Raw genomic sequence first — 14,234 nt, forward strand, 5'->3', positions numbered from 1 at the left:
GGGATATGACTATTATATGGATATATTTGGGGGGATATAATGACTATTATATGGATATATTTGGGGGATATAATGACTATTATATGGATATATTTGGGAGGATATAATGACTATTATATGGAGATATGGGGGGGGGATATAATGACTATTATATGGATATATTTGGGAGGATATAATGACTATTATATGGATATATTTGGGAGGATATAATGACTATTATATGGATATATTTGGGGGGATATAATGACAATTATATGGAGATATTTGGGGGATATAATGACTATTACATGGAGATTTTGGGGGGGATATAATGACTATTGTATGGATATATTTGGGGGCTACATTATGACTATTATATGGATATATTTGGGGTGATATAATGACTATTATATGGATATATTTGGGGGGATATAATGACTATTATATGGCGATATTTGGGGGGATATAATGACTATTATATGGAGATATTTGGGGGATATAATGACTATTACATGGAGATTTTGGGGGGGATATAATGACTATTGTATGGATATATTTGGGGGCTACATTATGACTATTATATGGATATATTTGGGGTGATATAATGACTATTATATGGATATATTTGGGGGGATATAATGACTATTATATGGCGATATTTGGGGGGATATAATGACTATTATATGGAGATATTTGGGATGATATAATGACTATTATATGGATATATTTGGGGGGATATAATGACTATTATATGGAGATATTTGGGGGGATATAATGACTAATATAAAGAGATATTTGAGGGGTACATTATAACTATTATATGGATATATATGGGGGGATATAATGACTATTATATGGATATATTTGAGGGGTACATTATGACTATTATATGGAGATATTTGGGGGATATAATGACTATTATATGGAGAAATTTGGGGGGATATAATAACTATTATAAGGAGATATTTGGGGGATATAATGACTAATATAAAGAGATATTTTTACGGGGATATAATGAGTATTATATGGGGATATTTGGGGGGATATAATGAGTATTATATGGAGATATTTGGGGGGATATAATGACTATTATATGGAGATATTTGGGATGATATAATGACTATTATATGGAGATATTTGGGGGGATATAATGACTAATATAAGGAGATATTTGAGGGGTACATTATGACTATTATATGGATATATATGGAGGATATAATGACTATTATATGGATATATTTGGGGGGATATAATGACTATTATATGGATATATTTAGGGGGATATAATGACTAATATATGGATATATTTGGGGGGATGTAATGACTATCATATGGAGATATTGGGGGGGATATAATGACTAATATATGGATATATATGGAGGGATATGACTATTATATGGATATATTTGGGGGGATATAATGACTAATATATGGATATATTTGGGGGGATATAATGACTATTATATGGATATATTTGGGGGATATAATGACTATTATATGGATATATTTGGGAGGATATAATGACTATTATATGGAGATATGGGGGGGGGGATATAATGACTATTATATGGATATATTTGGGAGGATATAATGACTATTATATGGATATATTTGGGGGGATATATTGACTATTATATGGAGATATTTGGGGGGATATAATGACTAATATAAGGAGATATTTGAGGGGATATAATGACTAATATAAGGAGATATTTGAGGGTTACATTATGACTATTATATGGATATATTTGAGGGGTACATTATGACTATTATATGGAGATATTTGGGGGATATAATGACTATTATATGGATATATTTGGGGGGATATAATAACTATTATAAGGAGATATTTGGGGGATATAATGACTATAATAAAGAGATATTTGGGGGGATATAATGACTATAATAAAGAGATATTTGGGGGATATAATGACTATTATATGGAGATATTTGGGGGATATAATGACTATTATATGGAGATTTTTGGGGGGATATAATGACTATTGTATGGATATATTTGGGAGGTACATTATGACTATTATATGGATATATTTGGGGTGATATAATGACTATTATATGGCGATATTTGGGGGGATATAATGACTATTATATGGAGATATTTGGGGGGATATAATGAGTATTATATGGATATATTTGGGGGGATATCATGACTATTATATGGAGATATTTGGGGGGATATCATGACTATTATATGGAGATATTTGGGGGATATAATGACTATTATATGGAGATATTTGGGGGGATATGAGTATTATATGGAGATATTTGGGGGGTACATTATGACTATTATATGGAGATATTTGGGGGGATATAATGATTATATATGGACATATTTGAGGGGTACATTATGACTATTATATGGAGATATTTCAGAGGATATAATGACTATTATATGGACATATTTGAGGGGTACATTATGACTATTATATGGAGATATTTGGGGGGATATAATGACTATTATATGGATATATTTGGGGGGATATAATGACTAATATACAGATATATTTGGGGGGATATAATGACTAATATATGGATATATTTGGGGGGATATAATGACTATTATATGGATATATTTGGCAGGACATAATGACTATGGATATATTTGGGTTGATATAATGACTATTATATGGATATATTTGGAGGATGTAATGACTAATATATGGATATATTTGGGGGGATATAATGACTATTATATGGATATATTTAGGGGGATATAATGACTAATATATGGATATATTTGGGGGGATGTAATGACTATCATATGGAGATATTGGGGGGGATATAATGACTAATATATGGATATATATGGAGGGATATGACTATTATATGGATATATTTGGGGGGATATAATGACTATTATATGGATATATTTGGGGGATATAATGACTATTATATGGATATATTTGGGAGGATATAATGACTATTATATGGAGATATGGGGGGGATATAATGACTATTATATGGATATATTTGGGAGGATATAATGACTATTATATGGATATATTTGGGGGGATATATTGACTATTATATGGAGATATTTGGGGGGATATAATGAGTAATATAAGGAGATATTTGAGGGGATATAATGACTAATATAAGGAGATATTTGAGGGGTACATTATGACTATTATATGGATATATTTGAGGGGTACATTATGACTATTATATGGAGATATTTGGGGGATATAATGACTATTATATGGATATATTTGGGGGGATATAATAACTATTATAAGGAGATATTTGGGGGATATAATGACTATAATAAAGAGATATTTGGGGGGATAGAATGACTATAATAAAGAGATATTTGGGGGATATAATGACTATTATATGGAGATATTTGGGGGATATAATGACTATTATATGGAGATTTTTGGGGGGATATAATGACTATTGTATGGATATATTTGGGGGGTACATTATGACTATTATATGGATATATTTGGGGTGATATAATGACTATTATATGGCGATATTTGGGGGGATATAATGACTATTATATGGAGATATTTGGGGGGATATAATGAGTATTATATGGATATATTTGGGGGGATATCATGACTATTATATGGAGATATTTGGGGGATATAATGACTATTATATGGAGATATTTGGGGGGATATAATGAGTATTATATGGAGATATTTGGGGGGTACATTATGACTATTATATGGAGATATTTGGGGGATATAATGACTATTATATGGAGATATTTGGGGTGATATAATGAGTATTATATGGGGATATTTGGGGGATATCATGACTATGATATGGATATATTTGGGGGGATATCATGACTATTATATGCAGATATTTGGGTATATATCATGACTATTATATGGAGATATTTGGGGGGATATCATGACTATGATATGGGTATATTTGGGGGGATATCATGACTATTATATGGAGATATTTGGGGGGATATCATGACTATTATATGGAGATATTTGGGGGGATATCATGACTATGATATGGGTATATTTGGGGGGATATCATGACTATTATATGGAGATATTTGAGGGGTACATTATGACTAATATATGGATATTTCTGGGGGGATATAATGAGTATTATATGGTTATATTTGGGGGATATAATGAGTATTATATGGAGATATTTGGGGGATATAATGACTATTATATGGATATATCTGGGGGTACACTATGACTCATACATGGAGATATTGCAGGGGATTTCATGACGACCGGAGTGCTGTGAGGGGACCGGCGCCGGTAGATCACGTGTCTCCGGTAGGCGGCGGTGTTGGGGGCTATCACGTGTTGTCAGAAGATGGCGGAGTGTGAGGCGGTGAGGAGGAGGCGGCGGCGGTGGTCGGTCTCTGTGGCCGGGCTGGGGCTGCTGCTGCTGGGGGTCGTCACTGCGGAGGGGAACACACTGACGGCTCGGCGGTACCCAGGAGCCTGGAGGAGCGGAGAGCACACCCGGAGCAGGAGGAGCCCGCAGCCCAGCGCTGAGCACCCTGTGCGGGTGTACGGCCAGGTGAGAGGGAGCCGGGAGGGTGCCCGACGGTGTGCCCGGAGCTGCGTGCTCACCTGTGTGCATCCCTGTCCTCATGCCATCCCATGTCCGGGGCTGCCCGCTGTATGTATGTGCTGCGCCCGTATACTGCTTTCTGTATACCGTCCTTTATATACTGCCCTCTATATACTGCACTCTCTGTACTCTGCCCTCTGTATACTGTCCTCTATACACTGCACTCTCAATATACTGCACTCTGTATACTGCACTCTCTGTATACTGCCCTATATACACTGCACTCTGTATATTGCACTCTACATACTGCACCCACTATATACTGTACTCTGTATACTGTCCTCTATATACTACACTCTCTGAATACTGTACTCACTATAAAATGCATTCTGTATACAGTCCTCTATATACTGCACTCTCTACTGCACTCACTATATACTGCCCTCTGCATATTGCACTTTATATGGTACCCTCTTTATACTGCCCTCTATATACTGCACTCTATATAATGCACTCTGCATACTGTCTTCTATACACTGCTCTCCGTATACTGCACTATATACACTGCACTCTGTATACTGTCATATGAAAACTGCCCTTTAGCTCTGTATACTGTCATGTGCCTCTGTATACTGCCCTGTGTATGCTGCCCTCTACCTCTGTATACTGCCCTGTGTATGCTGCCCTCTGCCTCTGTATACTGCCCTGTGTATGCTGCCCTCTGCCTCTGTATACTGCCCTGTGTATGCTGCCCTCTGCCTCTGTATACTGCCCTGTGTATGCTGCCCTCTGCCTCTGTATACTGCCCTGTGTATGCTGCCCTCTGCCTCTGTATACTGCCCTGTGTATGCTGCCCTCTGCCTCTGTATACTGCCCTGTGTATGCTGCCCTCTGCCTCTGTATACTGCCCTGTGTATGCTGCCCTCTGCCTCTGTATACTGCCCTGTGTATGCTGCCCTCTGCCTCTGTATACTGTTCTGTGTATACTGCCTGCTGCATACTGCCCTCTAGCTCTGTATATTGTCCGCTGTATATTGCCCTCTGTACACTGCTCTCTCTATATACTGCACCCACTATATATTGCACTCTGTATACTGTCCTCTATACACTGCACTCTCTATATACCTCAATCTGTATAGTGTGCTTTACACGCTGCACTCTGTATATTGCACTCTATATACTGCATTCACTATATACTGCACTCTGTATACTGTCCTGCATACATGGCATTCTGTATACTGTCCTCTATACACTGCACTCTCTGTATACTGTCCTCTGTATACTGTCTTCTGTATATTGTCCTCTGTATACTGCCCTTTATATAGTGCCCTCTGTATACTGTCCTCTATATACTAAGCTGTCTGAATACTGTACTCACTGTAAAATAGACTCTGTGTACGGTCCTCTATATACTGCACTCTCTGTATAATGCACCCTCTATATACTGCACTCACTATATACTGACCTCTGTATACTACACTTTATATGGTACCCTCCTTATACTGCCCTCTATATACTGCACTCTATATACTGTCCTTTGTATAATGCACTCTGCATACTGTCTTCTATACACTGCTCTCCGTATACTGCACTATATACACTGCACTCTGTATACTGCCCTCTGAAAACTGCCCTTTAGCTCTGTATACTGCCATCTGCCTCTGTATACTGCCCTGTGTATGCTGCCCTCTGTCTCTGTATCCTGACCTCTACATTGTCCATTCTGTATACTGCTATCTGCCTTTATATACTGCCCTGTGTATGCTGCCCTCTGTCTCTGTATACTGCCCTCTATATAGTCCTTTCTGTATACTGCCCTCTGCCTCCATATACTGCCTTCTGAATACTGTCCTCTAGCTCTGTATATTGCCCTCTATACAATACACTCTGTATATTGCACTCTCTATATACTGCACTCTGTATACTGTCCAGTATACATCGCACTCTGTATACTATCCTCTATACACTGCGCTATTTATATACTGCTCTCTGTATACTGTGCTTTACACACTGCACTTTGTATATTGCAGTCTGTATACTGTCCTCCATACATGGCACTCTGTATATTGCCCTCTAGCTGTGTATACTACCCTGTGTATAGTGTCCTCTAGCTCTATATACGGTCGTCTCTATACTGCCCTGTGTTTTCTGCCCTCTAGCTCTGTAGATTGTCATCTGTATACTGCCCTCTAGCTCTATATACTACCCCATTTATACTGTCCTCTGGATACTGCCATCTGTATACTGTCCTCTGGATACTGCTCTCTAGCTCTGTATACTATTTTTTATATACTGCCCTCTGCCTCTGAATATTGCCTCCTTCCACTTTATACTGTCCTCTGCCTCTGTATATACTACCGGTACACAGTATATACTGCCCTTTGTATAGTGCCATATGTATATTGCACTCTACCTCTATATACTTCCATATGTAAACTGCCCTCTAGCTCTGTATGCTGTTCTCTATACTGCCTACTTCCCCTTCCACTATATACTGCCCTGTGTATACTACCCCCGGCCTTTGTATACTGCCCTCTGCCTCTATACTGCCTTCTAGCTCTGTATACTGCCCTCAGTATAGTGCCCCCTTTCACTGTATACTGTTCTCTGTATACTGCTCTCTATCACTGTATACTGCCCTCTGGCTCAGTGTATTGTCCTCTGTATACTGCTCTCTGCTTTTGTATATTGCCCTCTACTTGTGGATACCGCCTTCTGCCATTGTATACTGCCCCTTCCGCTGTATACTGTCCTCTATCTCCGTATGCTGTCCTCTACCTCTGTAAGTTGCCCTTTTCCATTGTATACTGCCCTCTAGCTCTGTAAACTTCCCATTTCCATTGTATACTGCCCCTTCCGCTGTATACTGCCCTCTATCTCTGTAAACTTCCCATTTCCATTGTATACTGCCCTCTGCCTCTGTACACTACCCTCTGCCTCTGTACACTACCCTCTGTCTCTATACCCTACCTTCCGCCTCTGTATACTGTCCTCTTCTTCTTTATACTGTGCTCTAATTCTGCATACTGCCCTCTCCCCCTGTATGCTGCTCCCTGCCTTTGTATATTGCCCTATGCTTCTGTGTACTACCCTCTACCTCTGTATACTGCCATTTGCTTCTGTATAATGCAGCCATATACTGCCCTATATATTAACCTTCTGTAGATTGCCATCACATACTGCACCCATATACTGCCCTTTACTTTGATATATTACCCTCTCTGCCCTCATATACAGCCCCCTGCTTCTGTATACTGAGCCTTTACATTTGTATACTGGACCCATATACTGCCATCTACTTTTGTATACTGTCCCCTACCTCTGTATACTGCCCCCTTTGCCTTTCTATATTGACCTCTTGATTGTATATTACCGTTCTGTCCTCTCTTCCTTAGTTTACTGCCCCTGCACACATGTAATGCCCCACGGGTCTGTATACGGGCTCTTGCACCTTTATACTATACTGTTTCAACTGTATGTTCTGACTCCTGATTTTGCATACTACCCTTCTGCTCTATATAATGCTACTTGCGCTCATATAGTGCCCCACTCTCATATTTTGCCCCTAGCCTCTATATACTGCCTTTCTCTATGTATACAGTACATTTCTATACTTCCTCCAGCTTTTATATATGTGCTCTGTCTTTATATACTGTCCCCCATACCTCTTTATAAGGCCCCTGCTTCTGTATACAGTGTGTTATCCGTGTCAATAACTTCTGAAGCCCTGTATATTGCCCAGGTTCTTTACCCTCTGTTGTATATACTATACTGTATATCTCTACCTTCCATCGGGGACCTGTATACTGCATATGTATCTGTATTACATACGTTCTCTCCAGGTTGGTATACTTGCTCCTCCTGTCGGCCCTCACACTCTGACCCAACCGTGGGGTAACCCGGGGGCATCACATGCTGTAACTCCCACTATATATGATCGCAACCTGACTGCATCACTACAACTCCCATTATGCACTGCTAATAGTTTATTATCCCCTCCACCTATACCTTATTATATAAGTGACGGCAGATATTACTACTTGTGCCGCCTATGCTTTCTTTGCAGTTTGCTCTGATGGTGTCATGTGACCCCCAGGGATCGCCTCCGCAGCCTCATCCCGCTGCCTCTTGCGTCTTTTTATTATAAACCACTTATTGATTTTTATAGGAAAGGGCTGCGAGCGGCGACATTGAGTTATACTGCTCACAAAACTCTATTATGTCTCCTCGGCGCTGCTGCGGCCACCATCTATATTTTTCAGTGTTTTACATTTTGTGTCCTCGGATGACGGACTGATGTGACGGTCCCTCCAGGACCCCTCAGTCATCAAAGGTGCAGCGTTCTTACTGACTTCACACATTCGTCTTACCATTTGTTCACTTTTTCCTTTGTCCTCCCACATAGGTCTGCTTCAGGAATAGAATGCCAGACCTACAGTGAAGACTGAAACACAGGCAAAGCAGTTAGGAGACAGTAAGCAAGGTGGAATGCAACTCTCTATGACCTTAGAAAGATTATATTCCACTCAAAGGTGTCAGTTGTCTGTCCACATGCTGCTGACTGTTTTGGGTAACAACGAGCAGAATAGTGAGTGCAGCTCTGCAGTATAATACAGGATGTAACTTAGGATCAGTACAGGATAAGTAATGTATGTATACAGTGACTCCACCAGCAGAATAGTGAGTGCAGCTCTGGAGTATAATACAGGATGTAACTCAGGATCAGTACAGGATAAGTAATGTATGTACACAGTGACTTTACCAGCAGAATAGTGAGTGCAGCTCTGGAGTATAATACTGGATGTAACTCAGGAACAGTACAGGATAAGTAATGTATGTACACAGTGACTCCACCAGCAGAATAGTAAGTGCAGCTCTGGAGTATAATGCAAGATGTAACTCGGGATCAGTACAAGATAAGTAATGTACGTACACAGTGACTCCACCAGCAGAATAGTGAGTGCAGCTCTGGAGCATAAGGCTGGGTTCACACAGGGCGGATTTGCCGCGGTTTTGCCGCAGCAGATCCGCCCGCAGCAAAACCGCCCGCGGCCGCTAATCTCGGGATTAGCCAGCCATGTGGACGAGGTTTCTCAGAAACCTCATCCACACGGGACGGCTAATCCGCAGCGGTAAATCCGGCTGCAACCGTGGCTGCGGCGGCCGCAGCCACGGTTTCCAAAGATTGAGCATGTCTGTTTACTTTCGTTTTTTTGTTTATTTATGTCACGGCCGCGCTCTCCTCTATGGGAGCGCCCGCCGCAACGGAAAAGCATGCGACCGGGCCGCTTCAAAGCCGCCGCGGCTTAAACCGCAGCGGTTCGCCCGGCGGAAATCACGCGGTTTTTGCTGCGGCCAAACCACGAGATTTCCGACGGGAATCCGCCCTGTGTGAACCCTGCCTAATACAGGATGTAACTCAGGATCAGTACAGAATAAGTAATGTATGTAAACAGTGACTCCACCAGCAGAATAGGGAGTGCAGCTCTGAAGTATAATACAGCATGTAACTCAGGATCAGTACAAGATAAGTAATGTATGTACACAGTGACTCCACCAGCAGAATAGTGAGTGCAGCTCTGCAGTATAATACAGGATGTAACTCAGGATCAGTACATGATAAGTGATGTATGTACACAGTGATTCCACCAGCAGAATAGTGAGTGCAGCTCTGCAGTATAATACAGGATGTAACTCAGGATCAGTACATGATAAGTGATGTATGTACGCAGTGACTCCACCAGCAGAATCCTGAGTGCAGCTCTGGAGCATAATACAGGATGTAACTCAGGATCAGTACAGGATAAGTAATGTATGTACACAGTGACTCCACCAGCAGAATAGTGAGTGCAGCTCTGCAGTATAATACAGGATGTAACTCAGGATCAGTACAGGATAAGTAATGTATGTACACAGTGACTCCACCAGCAGAATAGTGAGTGCAGCTCTGGGGTATAATACAGGATGTAACTCAGGATCAGTACAGGATAAGTATTGTATGTACACAGTGACTCCACCAGCAGAATAGTGAGTGCAGCTCTGCAGGATAATACAGGATGTAACTCAGGATCAGTATATGATAAGTGATGTATGTACACAGTGACTCCACCAGCAGAATAGTGAGTGCAGCTCTGCAGTATAATACAGGATGTAACTCAGGATCAGTACATGATAAGTGATGTATGTACGCAGTGACTCCACCAGCAGAATACTGAGTGCAGCTCTGGAGCATAATACAGGATGTAACTCGGGGTCAGTACAGGATAAGTAATGTATGTACACAGTGACTCCACCAGCAGAATAGTGAGTGCAGCTCTGCAGTATAATACAGGCTGTATCTCTGGATCCGTAATGTATGTACACAGTCACTGTGCTGTAGATATCTGTGTACAGACTGTGATGTGGGGTTTAGAGTTTGACGTTCTCACTTTCTCTGACGCCCCTTCTGTCTGCATTGCTGTTTGTTAATTTTTGGCATCTTCAGGCTCTTTTCATTGATGCCAAGTGGGTCATCTTGTTCCCACCAGCTCCGTCCTGCAGCCTCCTTGTACCAGGCAGATTAACAAATTGATTCTTAAACTCTTGTACTTGTTCCACAGATTAGATCCGGTGTAAGCTCTGTGCTTCGCTGCCACCGGAGGATACTTAGTTGGATGCTGAGATACAGGCTACTGCGTATGTAGCGATATATCACTTAGTGAGCTTCTCTCCCCGACGGATCCGGATATCTACACGTTGCCCCATGAAAATGGAATTGGCGGGTCTGGGGTCCTTTTAGACGAGCCAATTTATCGTTTGAACGGGCGAGTGATGTCATTGCTATATCATTCGCTCGTTCATACAGGCAGATACATCGTTGGCTCGTTCAATCGGTCAGAATCTGAATGGACGCCGTTTGTACCGAGCGCTGAGCGAACGAGCCAACGATGATTTGTATGCCTGCGTAAAATGAACGATTATCGTTCTGTCATCGGTGGGAGTTTAGACTAAAGAATTATCGTTCACTTTTGCTCATTTGTACGATTTAAAAAACAAACAAACTATAATCGTTCCATCTAAGGGCGGCTTCACACCAGCGTTTTGCTCAAATCCGTACGCCGCAGCGTATATGCGAATGAATGAGGTTTGGAGAGGGTTATAATCAGGGCTCTGCGCATGTTGGGGCTTAAGCAGACTAATGTGTTTGCGGAGCTTTTTGCGCGCGTAAAAAAGTCGCACGCTCAAAACGAGACGAAGCGAGGCCATTGATTTCATTGGATTCGTTTTCACAGGCGTGTTACTCGCGCACAATTTCTGCGCTTGAGAAAAGATAGGCCTTGCCCTATCTTTCTGTTTTTCTTTTTTGGAGGTGCAATAGCCCAGGGTTTGAACTAAAAAGAAAGAAGACTTTTGACTCGTTCATGCGCAAATGCGCTCTGTAGCAGCGAGCATATTTGCGAATGCGTTCGTCTTTTAAAGCCCTTACTGGAATTTTTGTGTGTGCAGGGTCAGTTGACATGTTCACAACACACCCTTACTCTAGAATTGAATGGTTATTTAAGCCTTATGCGGTCCGGCCGTCTCCTTCTCGTGTGTTTTGCGCTTACCCTTGTGTATTTGCGCATCTGCCGTAGACTTCTATGGCAGTTTCGCTGCACAAAATGCAGAAAGATAGAGCAGGACCTTTTTTTTGCATGCGCTTAGGAGAACGAACACCTTGAAATCAATGGCTTCCATTTTCAGTGTTTAGCATGTGCAGATTTTGCGCACGCAAAAATGTGCACAAACGCTCGTGTTAAGACGCCCTTAAAGCACTTATACCTGGCTTCCCTCTATTAGCTGACAGTCACCTGCTCCACCCTGTGAAGGTGTCTGGAGGAAACATTCGTCCTCGGGGGAAGACATTCTCTGCGCCTTGTCATATGATATGTTATCCGGGATGTTGCGCGCACCTCATACGTTGCTTAAATAATATATACAAGGGTTGCGCAAAACTAACGCCTGCCATCTTATTATGTTGGCACGTATTGTCAGAAGCCGATGTTCGCGGTAGAGCTTAAACCTTTCCACCAATATCTGGTAAATTGTGTTGCCGTGCGACAGATGGCAGCAGGGGGCAGTCTGACAAAATGGCGTCTGACATAAAAATGCGTAGAAAGCAAAAGGTGTAATCAAATTCCTTCATGTTGAAAAAATTGCACCCATTGCCATTCATCGACGCTTTCTGAGCGTTTACGGAGACCAGACTGTAGATGTTAGCGCAGTGAGGCGGTGGATGGCGCGTCTCCACAGCAGCGACAGTGACGTGAAAGGCAAGCCACGTTCCGGACGACCGTGCACAGGCGTCGCTGCGTGAAACGAAGAGCGTCTTGATCGGCTCATCCACACGAATCAGCGGATTACGACCAAGGAGCTGCAAAAGGAGACGAATATCTGCTTCAATGCGCCATGAATGATTCGCACGGGTGAGCTGATTGAGACAGCTGTGCACGGCCGTCCGGAACGCGGCTTGTCTTTCGCGTCGCTGTGGCCACAGTCAGTCTGATCTGCTCTTAGGCCACGTAACGAATGTGATGTCACATGCCTGAGAAGAGGAGCGACCCTCACCTGACCGCTGCTGTCTCTTGAGTCAGAGGGGGATCCCGAGCAGCGGACCTGCGTCAATCAACTATTAATGGCTTCTGTGTACATCCGCGTATGGAGCGTGTATCGTCCACGCCGAAGACAGCTTGCAAGCAGGGGATGACATCATAGGATCGCGCAGTCAACCGCCCAGGCGATAATATTTTCTCTCTTTCCCTCTTCGCAGTTGAAATCCGGTCGTGGCGCGGATTTGCGTGACTGTCCGCATAGAAACTTTGCCCCATTTACAGTAGCAGCAATGGGAATAAGATTGTCATTATCTTGTTCACCCAAAATCCGGGCGTAAGTTGACATGCCTTGCAGCATGGCAATTAGGCTGCTTCCACGCGGGCGACAACGATACGGACGCGAGAAAATAACTCAACTTTGTCGCCCATGTGGAAGCGGCTTTTGTTTCAGCGGATTCTACCTTATCAGATAAGGGGCTGAATTCTGCCCCAAAGTAAGTGAATTTTGCACCGTGGACTTGCGGTGGAATGTCTGCTGCGGACCTTCGGCTACACATTCCGCCCCACGTGGATATGCTCTAATAAATTTGCCCCTGGATTTCTGACGAAAAGCTCCGCTGTGCAGCCGTACAGGAGCAGATGGCGCCCATAGCCATCAATGGTTAAAAAAAACGTATATTCTGCATTATATGTTGCCTTGCAGGGGCCAACTTTATAGAAAAGCGTTGTTTGCTGCGTTTTCATGAGCAGTTGAGAAAAAAAAAAGGCATGACAAAACATAGCGCCTGATGGCGGTACTCTGCACTCCGTTGGGTGAATGCGCCTGGAGACTGTAAAGTATGCGTTGTAGGGGGGCTTCACGCAGCATTTTATGGGAAACACATTTGCACATTTTTATGCAGTTTTTTGAGCCAATGCCAGCAGGCTAGAAGAAGTCCTTCCTTAAGGCCGCTCTCACACATGCGTTCAGTTAAACACCGCTCAGAACTGTTGCATTTTACCGCGATTTCGAACGCATGTCACAGCGCTTTTTAACGCCATTATGATGGCTGATGGGGTGCGTTAAAAAACGCTGAAAAATTGAACAGATGGTGCTCAAAAATCGTGGCGTTCGAAACACAGGTTTAAGAAGCCTCATTAAAATCAATGTGAACGTTTTACTGC

General features: G+C 42.2%; 1 protein-coding gene across 1 annotated transcript in view; it reads left to right on the plus strand.

Moving 5' to 3' along the window:
- The first annotated feature begins 4,296 nt into the window (after positions 1-4,296).
- SORL1 (sortilin related receptor 1) overlaps positions 4,297-14,234 on the plus strand; it is a 111,383-nt gene continuing 101,445 nt past the window's right edge. Inside the window, exon 1 of the mRNA XM_066606690.1 lies at positions 4,297-4,506. Within this exon, the coding sequence (XP_066462787.1) occupies positions 4,297-4,506 (210 nt within the window). The remainder of the gene's footprint in view (positions 4,507-14,234) is intronic.

The sequence above is a fragment of the Eleutherodactylus coqui genome, chromosome 6, assembly GCF_035609145.1.
Source record: "Eleutherodactylus coqui strain aEleCoq1 chromosome 6, aEleCoq1.hap1, whole genome shotgun sequence".
Classification (NCBI taxonomy): domain Eukaryota; kingdom Metazoa; phylum Chordata; class Amphibia; order Anura; family Eleutherodactylidae; genus Eleutherodactylus; species Eleutherodactylus coqui.